The sequence below is a fragment of the Polyodon spathula genome, chromosome 6, assembly GCF_017654505.1.
Source record: "Polyodon spathula isolate WHYD16114869_AA chromosome 6, ASM1765450v1, whole genome shotgun sequence".
NCBI lineage: Eukaryota > Metazoa > Chordata > Actinopteri > Acipenseriformes > Polyodontidae > Polyodon > Polyodon spathula.
The window spans coordinates 51,214,587-51,232,215 of record NC_054539.1 but is presented as its reverse complement, the minus strand read 5'-3'; the positions used below and the strand labels follow the sequence as shown (position 1 = coordinate 51,232,215).

Here is a 17,629-nt window from a genome sequence, read left to right as displayed (position 1 = left end):
AAAATTGTATTATTTCAGGCACCTGTGTGTGTGCCACAATCAATCTGCCATCCTTTTACCATTCCTGGTATTGGTTTGAATTTTGCAGCAATACCACCATGTGGTTAAAATAAATCAGTGCACCTGAGAGCTGTTTCAAATAAAGCTTCTGTCTCCCGGGTCCACAGTAGGCTACACATTACATCAAGTAAAAATATAAATGTGTACAGTAGGCCTATACAGTATAGAGTACAGTATTAAAATCAAATGAATACCTAGCACAATTTATTTTTATTTTAGCCTACTGGTAACACAAAATAAATCATGCTGCTGCACTGTACACATTGGTGTACAATGCGAATAAAAGATTATTTTAAATTGAAACTAAATGATTCTAGAATTTATTTTAATTATTATTATTATTATTATTATTATTATTATTATTATTATTATTATTATTATTATTATCTTATTATTATCTTGGCCTACTTAGTAGCCTAGACAGTTAACACACAATAGATCATGGTCCTGTACTGATGCTCAGAATGAGCTGGAGGGATTACTGGCACATGTGTGCAGTCTATTGCTCCCAACACGATGGGAAAACCATAAATGTCACAGAGATTTGTTTTCAAGGCTTGCAAGTTCACTCTGACTTTAATGAAAATTTGGTACTTGAGTGTTCGTCTCAAAAATACATTGAGTACAACTGGAAACACACAACTTACAGAACAATTCAAGTTTAAAAAGCTTTCCACCGATGGGAAGATTGGGGAATGGGGTCCACGAGTCTGTGGTAATTGCAACTTTTTCTCCCTTTGAAAGTTTTGTATGAACAGCTGCAGCACGATTTTCTTTAAGTTTTTCCAGCCTCCCTGTTATTGTTTTATGGGTCGGCAGGGTATTGGGATAATCTGCGGGGCACTTGTGTTCCCCGCACGCACTTTTACCGCAAACCTCCTAGGAGGTACCAATGAGAACAAAGATACATTGAGACAATCAGTACGTTTACATGACAAAGCATTTTCCGAATACTGAATCTGAAAACTGATAACAAGATCTAATAAGAATTCAACTGTACACATGGATTTAAGTATTCAGAAAATGCAGGATAACGCACTGTAGTACGATTTGAAGACCAGACATTTCTGCGACAGATAGGAGACCAATCCAATAACTCAAGTGCTTTATCGAAGTGTCTGGTCTTAAATTCAAAGATTACTATCTATACCTCTATTCAGATTCCCTACAATGTGCAATCAGTCTTTCCAACAGCTCATCCTGTTCTATATTACCAGTTTCTTTTGCAGACATTATTTTAAATTCTCACGTCATTTTAAAGCTGGAAAACATCTGCTGCTTCAGTATGGGCTACTGATAAATACATACAGACTTTAAAAAATGTATTACCTGTAACTAGACAAATGGATGCATGCAGACTGACTACAGATTATTATTATTTTCTCTGTTTTCTAAAACCACGTGCAGGAGAAAAGGGTTAAAGTGTGCACATGCGCAGTATGGTATTTCAAGTTTTCCAAAAAGTGTGTTTACATGATATACATTGTTAGTTTTCGGAATTTAATCGGAAATTTCTAGGTGCTGTTTTCCGAAAACTGACTTTATGAATATTCTGATACATTTTCTGAAAACTATGTTTACATGACTTTTAATATCAGAATTAGTTTTCCAAAAACTTAAGTTTTTCTGAAAAATACTGAAATTCTTATGCTCATGTAAACGCACTGTATTACGTACAGAATCCACACCACCAACCACCGTACAGCGCAAATGATACATTTAGGACTTCTGTTTTTCGTTTTTTTAATAATTACATATTTTGGTGCTTATTTTTAGCTATTTTCGAGTTCACAGAAATCATTTTTTTCAGGGCTTTCTTTTTTTATATACTGTATGAATTTATTGTTTTCGGTTACTTTCCAAAATGCTTGGGCGCTTTTTTCTGTCACAATAGTAGTAACTCGACAGTAGTTGCACACTTAAGTTGTACCTTCTTTTCTTTGCTGTCTTCCACAATGAAATCCTTCTGGTCCTGCGGTTTTTGCGTGTAGACATTATTTTACATTTCGCCATAATTTGCAATTCTATTTAGATCCTCTGTATCTTTACTGCAATACAGCTTTACATCCTGCGAACAAGCCTCCATTCAGAACAAAACAATGAGAGCCAGGAACACTACACTGGGAAAGGTAGTTTGTTTTTGTTGTTTATGTGTTAGCGTTTTGTTTTTTAAGTGGGAAAGTGGTGATTAAGTCAACGTGAATTGAGTAACCATTTTAAGTGTCTTTCCTGTGTTTATTATATACCGATCACCATTTTTTTTTTTTTTTTTTTTGTATCGGTGGTGTTTTAAATCGTGTTTTATCAGTTAAAACTGGAAATCAGAAGAGCTAATTATATTAATATAGTCATTTATAGTGTATGTGTATAAATATGTGTATTATGAAAACATATATTCAAAATAACATTCAAATATAAACCTGTATGCTAGGGGTACGGAGACAGTTGATAGGTCTGGAAGGGGTTACGTGACAATCAAAAGTGATCACGACCAAAGTTCGGCCAAACCTATAACAAATGTTGTTATGGATGTTTGCTTTTTATTGCCATCAGTAGCTCCATCCACAGTAATTCTGAATGTTTTCATTTCAAACTGTGAAGCATTGAACTTGTGTTTTTCTGGTACGGCAATTTTGTTTGGCATAATTATTTACATACCACGGTTTTCTCGTCATGTTCCTCAAATACTTCCAAACGTGGCTTCCTTTGTTTAGAGATGCCATTTTAAATATAGAACCATCTTCAAAATGCTTGTCATTAACGTTATTACCCCGCCGTGGAATTGATACCATACCACGCCTACTACAGGCAGAAACACACTGTGCACCAATGAAGCGTCATATCTACTGAAAATAAAACCTGCCCCAGTGTCAATCTTTCTGTTGCACCAATTAGAAAAGCTACTTGGAGCCAATTGCCAAACCCCTTCCTTTTTCTAATATCCACCCTTACTGTGGCACCAGAGCAGTCTCGACGGACTACTGATGCTTTTGGTGACATTTGTCACACGTCTAGCACATTATTAAACGTTTTACCACTTCTTTAGTTTATAAGTTTAAACGTTTAGAATTCCCACCCCTAACCCCTAGTTGTCCAAATAATTTATCCTGTCAAAATAACATAGTAAAAAAAAAAAAAGTTTTCATATTTTACTGAAAAGCTTACCTTTTCTGTTTTTGACCTTCACAGGAAACAGTTTCCTTCCATGTGTGTATATTAGAAGTCTTCCCAAAAGACACAGTGAATGAACAAAATAAATATATTCCAGTTCCATGCCAGTATACAAAGTTCTGCGGATTGTGCCTTAGGCAAAGAAAAATAATGATGCAGGATGTTATTGTATGTTTAGAGGTGCACAAAATAAACACAAATATACACAGAAAACTGATATTACAATCATACTTACCAATAAGATGCTGATGCTGCACATGACTGATACTGTCATTGTAAACTGAGCAAGATTCAAGGTAATCAATGCACTGCTGAAGAGATGCTACAATCTGTCAAAGATAATATCATTGAGATGATTAAAAAAGGATCAATTTTAAGTTTCTAGCGAGTAAACAACCATCTTGTTATTTATCTGTTAAATTTTGCTCACTCACACAATACAATATAAAATTCAGAAAACCAAAAAAAACTTACCAAAGATTTGTATTTTTTTTCCAGAAGCCTCAAGACCACTGTCCTACTGTAATAACCATGCTATAAAAATGAAAATGCACATTGAATGTACAAGGAGAAAGCAGTCTCGCATACTTGGCTATATTAGCAAGAGATTCTATTATCTTCAAGTGTTTTTCCTTATTTAAGGCCCTAGTTTTTAGTAATTAAATCTGACAAAAATTAGACATCTCTATATGCTACAAGTTTATATGGTACAACTAGGTATATTGTTTTTTGCTTCACATTGCTTACCATCCACTTTTTGAACCAGGTAGCTTCGATGTCTAGCATGGCGAGGAAGTAAACCGGCTCCAGGGCTTTTTCTGAGCCAGCTGTCCTTAGACTCTGCTCGTGAGTTACAGTCAAAAGTGATAGGGTGCTTTCTATTATCTCTTCCATATATCTTTAACAAATGAAACGCACTTAAAGTTGTACATTTGCTTAACAATAATAGTATAAAGTAGGGACGGGCATACCTTGTCCTGGAGGGCTGTTCTACTCCTGACTTAATTAGTATAATGAAATAATACCAATAAAACTAAATTTGGAAAAAAATACCTTGTCTGAAAGAGCAAGAATTTCCCATATCTGACATAAAGCATTTCAGCGTTTCAGCTGTAATTTGTGCACATTCACAGATCAAGTGCGTCTAATAAATACTTATTTGCTTTTATCATTTTAAATAAATATCACATTCAACTGCTACAACAGTGTTAAAAAGTAAAAGAAAAACATAGAAACTAAAATTACTAATGGCTACATACTTCTCTGGATGCCTAATCCAAAAGGAAGGAACCTCTTTTTGAAACTCATTTAGCAAGCGCACCTGGAATAAAAATGTTATTAAATAAACAACACAATATAAAAAGACATATGTAAAAGAAATATAAAACCAGTAAAACAAATCATACTTTTTGGATTAGCCGTGCAGCGTCTGGACTGGATATATCTACACCTGCAGAAAGAGTAGGAATGTGCATTGTCCTGGAGAGGAAGTCTGATTCCAAATTTTTTGCTGCATGAAAATACAAAAAATGTAACAGTAATCACAGTGTAACAGGTATTACAGAAGATTATAATTGTTATAGATTTTCAGCAGATACTCTAACTGTTGTGTAATTTTTTAAGATAAGGACTTAGATGAAAAGAAACAGATCAAAAGGTGATAAGTGATATCCCTGCTTTTTACTCTGACTTCCTATTTTAGTGATATTTCCACATATCTGTTATCGAACATTTATGTGCACTCATTTATGTGCAGTACTGTTTTGAAAAAGCTTTGCCATACATTTTAGTAAAATTATTAAGACCACTATTGTAAGTAAAACATGGCTTCCAAATTATGAATTTCAAATAATGCAAAACCTCTCTCTTAAATAATAATAATAATAATAATAATAATAATAATAATAATAATAATAATAATAATAATAACAACTTATCGTGCAGTATATACTATTTTTATTCCATACCTAAACTAGTATAGATTTCTCTTGTGATGTTCAGGGGTGAAGATGAAAATGTTTTTGCATAGAATCTCAGAACCTTGTCCTGAAAGAAAAAAATGCAAAAATCTTGCTTTGCTTTAAATAATCATGACAATATATTTGATGCCAGTGAATTCATTATATCCAAGTACAAACATAATCACACAACCTCGAACAAATAGGACTCCAGGAAGTTACAATAATGATACAATGTAAACATTAAAAAAAGACCAGAGACATTTATACTAAAATTATATTTACACTCAGTGCTGAATCTGGGTCTGCAAGAGCTGCTGAAAGATGTTTGCGAAGTATGGTCCAGCTTTCACAGCTGATAACGTCAGAGGGAGGGGCACAGCAGAGAGTCTGCAAAGCATCCCATCGGACCTGCGGAATGAAGGGATACAAATAAAAATCTGGTATTACAGTAGTAAACTATCTTTACAACTACAATTTAAAACATGCATAATTAAAAAAAAAAGTCTTACGACTGGCTACTGTATAATAAATACAAAAAGTGTTACTTTTTGCATTTAAGACAGTTGTAGAATGTGGAGGACACTGTTGGTAACTGACCGTAACGACAGATACATTGACATCTTCTAAGTGATTGGAAGAAATACATTAGCCTATAAGATCAGGATAACACTATAGGCCCTATTTACAAAGCATTAACGCATGAGGTTTTTAATAGAAAAATGTTTAAAGACTGTAAAAAATGATATCCTTGAATATTTATTTGACTGTTTTTAAAGAAGCCAAGACTTTCCTGAATTTTAAACAAGTTTTGTGAACAGGATCAATACAATATATTTCACACCAAAATCATGAACTGTACTCACAAAAATTAAACCACTAATAGTAAACCTTTATTCTTACCTCTTTGGGATGACTTGGGTCTAGTTTTTCTGCGATAACCTGTAGCTGTTCTTGTTTTATAAATGTATAACTCTGCAAAATAATGTAATATATGAGGTTATTAATTTCCTAGAAATATAGATTTGAGGGGCTTCTATGCCATCCTTGTAACCTGCAATATGTTTGATCAATTCAATATTAGCAAAATGTATAATAATTCAATTTCACCTTTGTATAAAATCTCTCTAGCTTTAAATTCATAATCAAAAATGTTATGTCAGAGGCCATTAATCAGCATACCACTGTACTGTGAGTGACAGACCTCAATTCATTCAGTGCCTGACCAGTCATCAGTTACATTGATTACAAATGCCCTTTACAGTCCAAACTTAAGTAAATGTATGGTTCTCATAGCTAACAAGTTGTCGAAATGAACTTGTACATCAAAATTAAGCCTATTTATTATTTTTAATGTTCTCTGACAAAAGGCACTATCTTATGACACCATGCTCCTTGTATCAGTTATGCTTTCCTGGTTTTATTGAAAATTACCTGATTAAAAGAGGAGTCACTGTCTGAGCAGTTGTCTGTATAGTGGCTGCTATGCTGCTCGTGCTGGTTCTTCCTGTGCATTTCCTCTTTCCTCATTTGATCTTCTTCGAATTTATTAATCAGAGATTCCACTACCACCATCATAGTGTTCTTTAAAGACTGTACCATCTTCTTGTATCTATCATAAAGAATAAGAGCATGAGATAATTTGAATATGTATTCTAGATTAAAAACTACAGTAACAGAGATAAATGTATGCTTTCTGTGGCACATTTGTAGCTGACAAGAGAATTTAGAAGTATACTGCCAGGGTATGTTTTGCCTCCATTATTATTTTTTTTAATATTATTATTTTATACATTAAGTCTATGGCCCTGATTTTCCACTTTATACATTTGCTGCAAGTTTCCCACAGTGGAAAATGCAAGCCTCCAAGTCTAAATGCCTCAGTTGGATCCATCATTTAAACAATTACATCCCTATGAAAAGTATTAATAGGTGGTGTTTGTGGTATCATTTTCATAAATGTTTCTAAATTTGTATCAAATTATAGTGGTAGTTAGAGAATATTTATATGAATTTCAATGAAAAGCCCTGCATATACTCACTCATTCGACTCTCGTGTCTTTCTTGTGACAGTTTGAACTAGTGTGTCTTGGCCTGAGCCTACAGCCTGCCCCTCTGCACTAGTACAGCTTTCCGTTTCTTTTTCTATAACAGAACCCAGGACACTCTCTACATAATGACGTAGGTACCTGATGAACTCATAGCTGAAAACAAATGAGAAATTGTTGAAACGTTTGCAAAACACTAAAACAGACTTTACACAACCACAGATCAAATTACCTTTACTGCATTGCTTGTTTCTGTTTTGACAAAACATGTACCGTATAGTTACAGAAGGACTGTATCTGCAAGACTTGGCCTTAAAAACCAGGAGTTAGGAAAATGTTCCCATGAAACTGGATTTAACTGTGAAAGGGTCATTGGTATTGCACCAACTGGGATGCAATGTTCAGTGTAATACAGAGATAACAGGTGACTAGCAAACAGCATCCTATTTTAGTACTCTTATTGCAGTACAGTATTATTAGGTTTTTAATTTTTTTTTAACATTTATATACTCATCCTTTTCTGAACCTACTTGTGAAAATGTTCATCTGTTTCCTCTAGATGTAGAAGAATCTCCTCTGCACATTCTACTGATGGTGCGCCTGAGATCCTTTCTTTAACACTCTTCAGAAGATGTCTCAGCAGAGACTGCAGTTCAGCCTCATCATCAGTGGAAAAGTGGGACATCTTGTTCACACAAATACTGAAACTAATACAAAAAAGGACATCAATGTATAGACCCTATTTAAACTAAAAAAAGGTCAGTCTTTACTGTGTTTCTGCATTGCACAGCTTTATACAGTTAACTCTCTCTCTCTCTCTCTCTCTCTCTCTCTCTCTCTCTCTCTCTCTATATATATATATATATATATATATATATTTTTTTTTTTTTTTAAAGGAAAACTTTTATGGTTTTCCTCGTTTTGTTTTATTTTAGATATAGTATTCAGGAAGTCGACCTACCTTTCTTGTCACGATATTTGTTCGACAACATTATTATATATATAGTCCGGCCCATATATATATATGTTGTTCCAAGTATATATGATTAATGATATATATATATATATATATATACTATATATATACTATGTATTTTCAAAAAAATTTCAATGTTACCATTTGTAAAAAAGTTTGTACGTTTTATGTATTTATAATTGTAGGATTAAACAGTAGGCCTAAATCGTATTTTAATATATTTTACGAGATCGTACCTGGCTGAAGCTTCAAAAAACAAGGTTACCGGTATCATACGCAAACTCTAGTTAAAAGCATTCAAATAAATATACAAATGTTAAAACAGCCGCGTTGCCTGCAGATTCGTTATGGTTAACATTTTTAGCTTTGTTTTGCTCAAAATATATAGGTCAAAATGCGCAACGGTACAATGAATGCCACCATAATCTATAAGTGCTCACTGGTGTCTTAATTTCATATTCCTTAATAATAAGTCTTCTGATTAAATTAAAAAGGTGCAATAAAAGATTATGAAATTCTTACCTCAGCCCTAGAATGACAGTTGCTCACGAAAAATAAACAGCAGAATCAGATGTGTGTAAACCGCACACACGGGGATTGAAAATGTTCTTCGATTACATCAAAACACTCACAAAATGACTTCTCAAAATATGAAAAACTAATATTTCCAGTGTCTTTCTGTTTTATTTTTAAAATAAGTTTGTTACAACAAAAAATAATTCGCAGCGGAATGGCGTCACTCCGTCTCTATGGAAACAGGAAAGTTGCTACAGTCTATTAGCCCCGCCATGTTGAGAACACAATGCATTGTGGGAATTCAGAGAGCACTACCATAGACATCTGATAAAAGGCTGGTTTGAAACTGTACAATTGTCGACACGTCAGTTGTTTATAATAGTTTTGCAGTTAATGTTTTCTAATATACTGGAAGTATTAAGGGGACTCGGTTCTCGTCTGCAGCAAGAGATACATTTTGAAATACAGCTTCATGAAAATTTTAAATAAACGTACAGATGAACCCATTTTATATCACCTTGCTTACTCTTATCATGATTTTTTTCAAAAACCAACTCGCCATGTCCCATAGGTTGTTTGAGAAATTACCTCTCTTAATATCACGCTTTGTGCAACCTGTCAAATGCTGCGTGGTCGGGCTTTACTAAGTAACCACAGGATGTAATTAATGTATTAACAACTTGCAACCATAATCACTTGGGCTGATAAACTGACATTTTGTGCAGACTGTCAAATGGTGCGTGGGCGGTCTTAACGGGATACAGTTCAGTTACAAAACACAACGTCACCAAACAGCTCTTCTTTGTATCTTACATAAATGCAAATAATAATAATGATAATAATAACACTATGTAACACAATTTTTGTTCCTGGGTGGTAAGTGTTATTTCCTAATTGCTTATGCCTCAAAAGTATAGAAAATGGCTATTATTCCCCACAAACTTTGCTTTTGTGACCAGGACAGTGATATTTCAAAATATCACTATTTCCAATGGGAAAATGGGCAAATGTGTGTCTTTTCGTTCACATAAAGTCAGAAAAAAACAACATATGAATCCAAATTAACATGTATTTATACTAAAGTAATACAAAAATGACTACAAAAGATTTAGAAGTGAGTAGTTTTTCGAGATTTACGATTATACTGTATTTACATTGTATAATTGTAAATCTCGAAAAACTACTCACTTCTAAATCTTTTGTAGTCATCTTTGTATTACTTTAGTATAAATACATGTTAATTTGGATTTATATGTTGTTTTTTTTCTGACTTTATGTGAACGAAAAGACACACATTTGCCCATTTTGTGGGGAATAATAGCCATGTTCTATACTTTTGAGGCATAAGCAATTAGGAAATAACACTTACTACCCAAGAACAATTTTTTTTTTTTTTTTTTTTTTTTGTTACACAGTGTAATAATAACAATAATAATAAATAGATAAATTCTGCCTGTCCATTACCTGTGCAATGTGCACACAAGGCTTCTGCAAACAAGTTAATCTTGGACTATTTGAAATCTCCCGATTCCTTCACTTTTCACAATCATAAAATAAAACCTATTTTTTTTTTTTTTTTTTTTTTTTTTTTTTAAATACCCAGAATACACAGTTCAAGAGTTTTCGTGCTAAAAATACTTGAAGGTTGCTGGATATGAATTAAGCTGCAGAGAACATATTCTGTTTTTATACAAACAACTCAGCAAATAGCAGAATTATCAAACATATTGGATAGGAATTGAATAGCTCATCTTCAAAAACACACACACACTAGCATCACCATTGTATACTTTATTAAAATTATTACATTGTTTTGTGATTACCTGGGGGACACAAAAGCATAACTGTATAGAATTACATAAATGATAAAGATAGGTCATACTTATACATAATATTAGTCACATTTTCTAAGGTACTGTATACAAATACTAGTCCATATACTATACCATAATAATGTCATTATAAGTAACACAATTACATTTGTGGCTGAATATGGGAATTGATAAAATGCACATTGCATCAAACCTAATATGGACTCATTTTCCACAGGCTAATGCATGCAACTTCACTTCTGGTTAGCAGCTGGAAACAATTGTGTGTGCAATTGGGATAATTCCAAATATGTGCTTCATCTAGAGTACTCCTTTAACATTCATTACCACAAAAAAATATATACCTTAACTACTTATCGAATTAATAATGTCCATTCTAACCTACAAGAATCTTCTGGCTTCCCAGAAATACTTCTTTGTATGCAGTTTGCGACACTGCTCTGTTAAGCCCAATACATTAAAGCAGATTTTCTAAGAAACAATGTCTACAGCCAGTTTCTTTCTGTACAGTTGTCAATACATAAACATAAACAAAAAAAGAAGCAAAAAACAAATGTTTCCTAGCTAAAAACTTTTACTAAAAGTAAACTGGCATTTCAGAAATCTGCATATCCAAAATGAAATACACACACGCATCGAAGAACAAATATGCAGCACAATGATAGAGGAGAGTTGATACTAATGTCAGGTTTTAAAGCTTTCGTTTTAAGAAGTTTATTAACACTGTTTTCACTGCCACACAAAATGAAATACCATTAAACTTACACCAATAGGCTTTACTGCTATTTGAAAACAAGACAGACCGTATTGAGCCTACAACATTGCTGGACAAAATACCAATTTACATGACTTTATATTTGCTTGATTTGTAACATTTATTTTAAGCATCTTCTAATGGTTTTCAAATTCATCGGTTGATATAGGGGCACAGCAGGCAGTGATCCCTGTGTGCAATGATAACCACTTCTGGATCATGTTGTTTGAGATAAGGGACTGTTGAACATGTTTGATCCCCATACCCACATCCATTCAGGCATGTACTGGGCAAACCACAACTAGAAAAAAAGAATAGAAAAAAAAACATTTGATAACATTTATAAACATTTCAACAGCATTCTATGTTAACAAAATTATTTAAGACAGCAGGCAATTGCCAGAAAAGTGGATTATAACTGCATCATTCAGGTTGCAATTATAAGTATTCAGTTTAGAGTACAGTAGAATCCACAACCTAATTAAAACATCCAATTAAAAAAAAAAAGGCAAGCAATCTTCTGCCGAATACAACCCTTTTTTTTTTCTTTTTTTTTAACCATTGTCATTTGTCATACATTGGGGGGGTTGTTTTACCTGAATAGAGTGTGGCCAGTATCCAGTGGTCCTGTGGGATATTCCTAAGGTAGAGACTGCATGACGAGCATAAACCTGAGGGGCAGGAACCAGCCAGGAATTGTTCCTCATTCTGCCAGTGTAAGTTGACATTTGAGAAGCTATGGAAAAAGGGAGCAAACTCTGTACAAAGATTCCTTTTGAGGCATATTCGTAGTGTAATGATCGGCTGAAATGGTCTAAATATGCCTGAAAAAAAGAACATATAAAAAAGTCACATACTGCAATGCTAAACACACATATCTGTATATAATTATAATCCTACATATCTCATAGCATATTTATTATATAATATTCAGATGAATACGAATAATTAAGCCATACAGCTAATCTTAATCTTAATATAAAATAAATTAATTAATTTGTATTTGTTAATTATCCTATTATCAGTCTTTTCTGTTGTCATTTCTGCTTAGATTATTATTAACTATGCTTACTAACTATTTCACCAAACATCCTTTCTCTCTCAGAAATGGATTGTTGTTCAGATTTTTGTGATACAGCCTGTTATACACTACATGACCCGCGAGGTGCATAGTAAATCTTGGGGCATCTCCGTTTCAAAGTAAAAGAACCAACAGCAAATGGCTTATTTTATACACCGTTATTAAAAGTTGGAACAAAAATGCTTACCAAGTTAAAGCGTCCTTTGATCAGAAGGGTTAACTGCACATAGTGTGTGTTTTACAGCCTAAATCACAAAAATCTTGTATGCTTTCGGGATTGCAATGTTACTACTGTATGTCACTAGCAGAATGACAATGTGTGGGAAACTTCAAAATACTGTACCGCAGTTAGCTAATTAATAAAACTGGTAACATTTATTAAATAAACTATTTCTAAAATAAAGGACAGTTCAGTTACATATACAAGCACTGTAAGAGTTACTTCACCTTGGTAGCAGAATAAGCAGTCATCTTTGGTGTGGGTTTACAACAGGTCCCTGAAGAGATGTTTACAACAGCACCTTTCTTCCTCTCTACCATCCCTGGCAGTACAATATGTGCCATTATACTTGCAGCTGCAATGTTTGTGTTGATAATGTCCCAGAGTTTCTCTTCAGGCACTTCAGTAAAGTACTGTGGGGATTCACAGGATACTCTTACATTGTTTACTAAAATTCCTATCTCTTTATCCTTCAGAGACTCCTTAATGAACTTGTAAATCTCCCGCCCTTTGCTGAAGTCAGCCTCAATGATATCTGTCTCGACTCTGTAAGCCTCCGCTATAGCCTTGGCAGCGCTCTCCAGCTCAAACCTGTTCTGGCTGACTAGGATAATGTTGACGCCTTGCCTTGCCAGCTCCTCAGCATAGGCCTGGCCAATGCCATCTACAGAACCTAAGCAATAACAAAACAGAACAAAATGGAAACGTCATTCCAAGGCTGGCTCATCTAACAATCTCTAAGAAGCCTCTAATATCTCTGTTTATGTCTAATAAGAACATTCATAAGAAAGAGGCTACCTTTTTAGAAACTGAACATTTTTGCTCGGTGCTTTTTATCTGTAAGACTAATTAGAAAAAGAGTAACCAAAATATGCCTAGGCCATTTTGGTATTTAGGCTGCTACAACTTTGCAATACTTATTTTATTACTTGCTGGGGTAGGGTCTATTGCAACTTTGTGGCAGCTGATGGAAGGCCTAAAGCCCAAATCTTAAAAGGATTTATTTTTTTTATTTTTTATGAATGCTAAATGAAGGAAGACGAGATGAAAGTAGATGTATATGTAAATGTTATATGGTAACAACTGCATATACTCCAAATTCCTAATAAGTAATAGAGAAGATTACAAAAAAATAAAATGCTGTAACTTTTACTCCATACAGTGGACCATACCATATGTTCTACATTTAAGTTTAGAATCTCTCACTGGTTTGCTATACCACACAGCTAGAATTCAAGCCCGATGTCTGGCTAGCTACCACTGCACAACATGAATAAATGTGGACATCACGCCAACACTTACCACTGATTACAGCCCATTTTCCGTACAATGTAACAAAATCAGTCCTGCTGATTAGTCTTGGTATGAAGTGTAACCTGGCCAGGATGTAACAGTCCCTCACCATCGCAATGCTTTTACTAACAGTGTAAACGGCACCCACCAAAGCCAGTGTTTCAACGTAACAATTACAAGAGCGGCCAATTTCCCGATACAGAAGATAAAAACTGTCAACAGCAGCCATTATGCCTGACTTACATTTGCGTTTACACCGTTAAATCGTATTAACTGTACTATTACAATACAAAGTAATCTAGATTATATTAAACTGAAAAGATATTAATCATCTACATCATAGATAACCCATTATGCGGACGTGAAAACTACAGAATTACTGAACACAAAACTAATCCGGAAGAGCAACTACACTGCCACTGACCACCTGACTATCACGTGAAATTTATTTAAAGCTGTACTCACACCGTGGTAGTTTTTATAAATGGATTAATAGGTGATGGTATTGCCAATTATTGAAGCAAAAAATTGGATTTTGTTAGGAAGCAGGCATGTAGAGTTTCATAATGTGTAGACACTTATTTCATGGGAATAGGAGACACACATAATATTGGAATCTACAGATGTTGAAATAATGGGCCGTTTTTATTAATACGATATTTTTAGACTGCTTTTTAATAAGACACAACTAACTTTGAGTCATAAAATCAAACTTTCGACAAGACATGCACTGCATGGTGAGTGTAATTTCCAAAAATATAATGTGTTTGATCACCAATAATATACGTTTCACTATCTATACTCAGTAATTAGTTTATATTAGTTTAGCGGTTGTCTGGCCTATAATGCCCATTTTTGTTATTTTGTCTGTCATCACAGGCGACTGTCACAGAACAGCAGACCACTGATAGTGACACTGAAATCTTTTTAAATACGATAAATTACAAACATTACAATAATGAACAGTAGACATAAGGATTGATAAGATGACAGTATATAAAGCAGATACGACAACTTCAGCAATAAATATGGAAAAGTAAACGTTTCCAGTCTTCTCATTTCCAGCCGGTGGCCGGCTAATTGCCATCTACTTTGCCAGATGAGCTGCCTAAAATAGTTATTTCAAAAAGAAAAAAAAAGTTTTTATAGTGCTCGTATGATAGAATAGTATTCTAAATGTAAAATAGCGGCGATTACCACAATTCATTACCAATGTAAATCGATTAAAACATTCCTTCCCTGAGGGCATTTCGTTTCTGGGTTTGTTTCCAGGGACACAATGAATGGGCCAATCCGTTTCCAGATGTTGGTGATTTAGACCGAACTATACAATCATATACCTGAGTCAGTAACCGTAGAGCAGTTATGACATTTTGTAGTTTTTTGTTTGTTTGTTTTGTTTTAAGTAAACAGCTTACGTTTTCTATATAAGATCGTCTTTTTAAAATGTCTTATGCATTGACTTAGAACATTGGTGCACAACTCGGTCCTGGAGGGCCGGTGTCCCTGCAGGTTTTTATTCCAACTGCACCCTAAAGTACTTTAATGGACCTTATTAGAAGCTTAATTGATCCAATTAACTAATTTAGGGTATGGTTAGAACAAAAAACGAGGAGGAACACCGGCCTTCCATGGCCTGAATTGTGCACCACTGACTTAGAAGATCGATTTGAAACCTAGCATATACAATTAATTCAGGAAACAATATTTTCATTGCGCAATTAATGAATATGACTATATACAAAAAATACATATCAAGAATTACAGTACAATTAAGAGCAAGATACCAAATACAATGACGTCAGTCTGAATATGAGCAAATACAAAACACAGTACGATTTGATATCAGGGCAGTTCAAGAGCAGATAACAGTTTTGATAGTAACATCAGGGTTAGATACGAGTGCAAGTGAAATACAAGATATTACAGATTGGGTTAAGTGCAGGATTAAATACAGTAAAGGGGAGTAGATAAGTGCAAGTTAAAGTACATTAATGGCAGAGTGCTATATTGTATAGAATGGAAGAGATGAGTTTTACAGGTGTTGTTTGAAGAGATTTGTCTTGAGGAGGTGCCGGAAGGTGGTCAGGGACTGGGCAATCCTGACATCTGTAGGATGGTCGTTCCACCACTGTGGGGCGAGGGTGGAGAAGAAGCGGGCTCTGGAGGCAGGGGAGTGTAGTGGAGGTACTACTGCAGGCGGACCGGAGAGGTCGTGTGTGGATGTAGGGAGAGATGAGGGTCTGAAGGTAGCTGGATGCAGTCTGGTCAAGGCGAGTACAAGTCTTGAACTGGATGCGAGTGCATCCAGGAGAGATAGCAGACAGACACACAGGAGAAACACATTCACCACGATTCAACTCAACAGTGGGGCGCATCAGAGCTGGGTCCCAGTGGAGGAATCATGCTTGTATTATTTTTTATTTATTTATTTTTAAGCTGCAAGGCATTAAAGAAAAAAAAATACACACTCAAACCACAGCAAACTGTGACGGTAAAATAAAAGTCACCACGGCAAGGCGGGTAACTGATTTTGTTTAGTTTTGCTTTTATCAGTGCACCAAGTAGGCGGGCTGAAACAAGCCGGCGGATTCAACTCAACAGCGGGGCCCGGCAGAGCAATGGAGAATCACATGTCGCTTTCTTTTTTTCTTTTTTTTTCTTTTTAAACTGGAATAGCAGAGGAGAAAACAGACACACGACCGGGGCAGCGTGTAGCTTTTAAAAAAATAGTTTATTATTATTATTATTATTATTATTGGACCCACACACCGCTTTTATGGGTGAGTGGTTTAAATTTGAGTAGGGTCTGCTCAACAGGTGGACCAGGGCCCTGTTCCTCGTAGCTGGTTTAACTAATTCAGGCTAATCAGAGGTTAGCCAGATTCGATTAACCAGATAATTGAAGTCAGGCTATCTCCGTTCCTCGAAGGCGAATACAGGCTAAAAGTGTCTCGTTAACTCGATTCCGACTTAAGAAATCCAGGTAATTGCGCGTGCTCGTGCTACCTCAAAGGGAGAATCGCAGAGCACTGAACAATGATCTTCACGAAAGATGACGTTGAAAGAGAGAGCAACTTTTTTTCAGCCTGACTGAGCAAGGGATTATAATGGAAAGTTTTGAGGCATATAAAACCATTATCACAACTAAATGCAGTATTGCTGCTGCCAAGTCCAGAGAGGAATCATGGAAAAAATTGCAGATAAACTAAATGCCTAACATTTTTTTTTTAATTTGTGGTGCACCGCACATGTGACAGTCATGTCGCAGGATCTGTCACCGATCAATTGAGAATAACTGAGGTCAAGTCATGGATGATGTACAGTATTACACTATGTAACACAATTTTTGTGCCTGGGTAGTAAGTGTTATTTCCTAATTGCTTATGCCTCAAAAGTATAGAAAATGGCTATTATTCCCCACAAACTTTGCTTTTGTGACCAGGACAGTGATATTTTGAAATGTACCTATTTCCAATGAGAAAACGGGCGAATTTGTGTCTTTTCGTTCACATAAAGTCAGAAAAAAACAACATGAATCCAAATTAACATGTATTTATACTAAAGTAATACAAAAATGACTACAAAAGATTTAGAAGTGAGTAGTTTTTCGAGATTTACGATTATACTGTAAATCACTTTCACGAATCAGCTCCCAAATGTAGTCTTCCATCATGTTCTCGTTATATTGTCCTTGGTAGCGGCGTTCAAAGTCCAGTA

The 17,629-nt window shown here is 34.8% G+C and overlaps 2 protein-coding genes across 2 annotated transcripts in view; both read right to left on the bottom strand.

Annotated features, from left to right (window-relative positions):
• Nucleotides 1-8,955, bottom strand: part of tbc1d32 (TBC1 domain family, member 32) — a 72,861-nt gene extending 63,906 nt beyond the window's left edge. The window contains exons 1-13 of the mRNA XM_041253098.1: nt 8,736-8,955; nt 7,768-7,944; nt 7,232-7,393; nt 6,624-6,801; nt 6,093-6,164; nt 5,475-5,600; nt 5,199-5,277; nt 4,638-4,741; nt 4,491-4,552; nt 3,979-4,129; nt 3,706-3,765; nt 3,467-3,560; nt 3,226-3,363 (exon numbers count right to left, since the gene is read on the bottom strand). Of these exons, the coding sequence (XP_041109032.1) occupies nt 3,226-3,363; nt 3,467-3,560; nt 3,706-3,765; nt 3,979-4,129; nt 4,491-4,552; nt 4,638-4,741; nt 5,199-5,277; nt 5,475-5,600; nt 6,093-6,164; nt 6,624-6,801; nt 7,232-7,393; nt 7,768-7,922 (1,381 nt within the window). The 5' untranslated portion in view covers nt 7,923-7,944; nt 8,736-8,955. The remainder of the gene's footprint in view (nt 1-3,225; nt 3,364-3,466; nt 3,561-3,705; nt 3,766-3,978; nt 4,130-4,490; nt 4,553-4,637; nt 4,742-5,198; nt 5,278-5,474; nt 5,601-6,092; nt 6,165-6,623; nt 6,802-7,231; nt 7,394-7,767; nt 7,945-8,735) is intronic.
• Nucleotides 8,956-10,505: 1,550 nt separating this feature from the next.
• On the bottom strand, nt 10,506-14,323 carry hsdl1 (hydroxysteroid dehydrogenase like 1). The gene is made up of 4 exons (XM_041253097.1): nt 13,919-14,323; nt 12,844-13,289; nt 11,912-12,139; nt 10,506-11,616 (listed from the first exon to the last, which is right to left on the bottom strand). Exons 1-4 carry the CDS (start codon nt 14,136-14,138, stop codon nt 11,533-11,535), a joined length of 978 nt encoding a protein of 325 aa, XP_041109031.1. The 5' UTR covers nt 14,139-14,323; the 3' UTR covers nt 10,506-11,532.
• Between the last annotated feature and the right edge of the window lie 3,306 nt (nt 14,324-17,629).

Bases quoted from the DNA above. Each gene is read 5' to 3' on its own strand.
- hsdl1 (XM_041253097.1), bottom strand. From the start codon at position 14,138: ATGGCTGCTGTTGACAGTTTTTATCTTCTGTATCGGGAAATTGGCCGC. The intron at 13,290-13,918 runs GTAAGTGTTGGC...GTTATTGCTTAG, and splicing joins AAAATGGGCTGTAATCAGTG to GTTCTGTAGATGGCATTGGC. The intron at 11,617-11,911 runs GTAAAACAACCC...CTTTTTTTCTAG, and splicing joins ACTGGCCACACTCTATTCAG to TTGTGGTTTGCCCAGTACAT.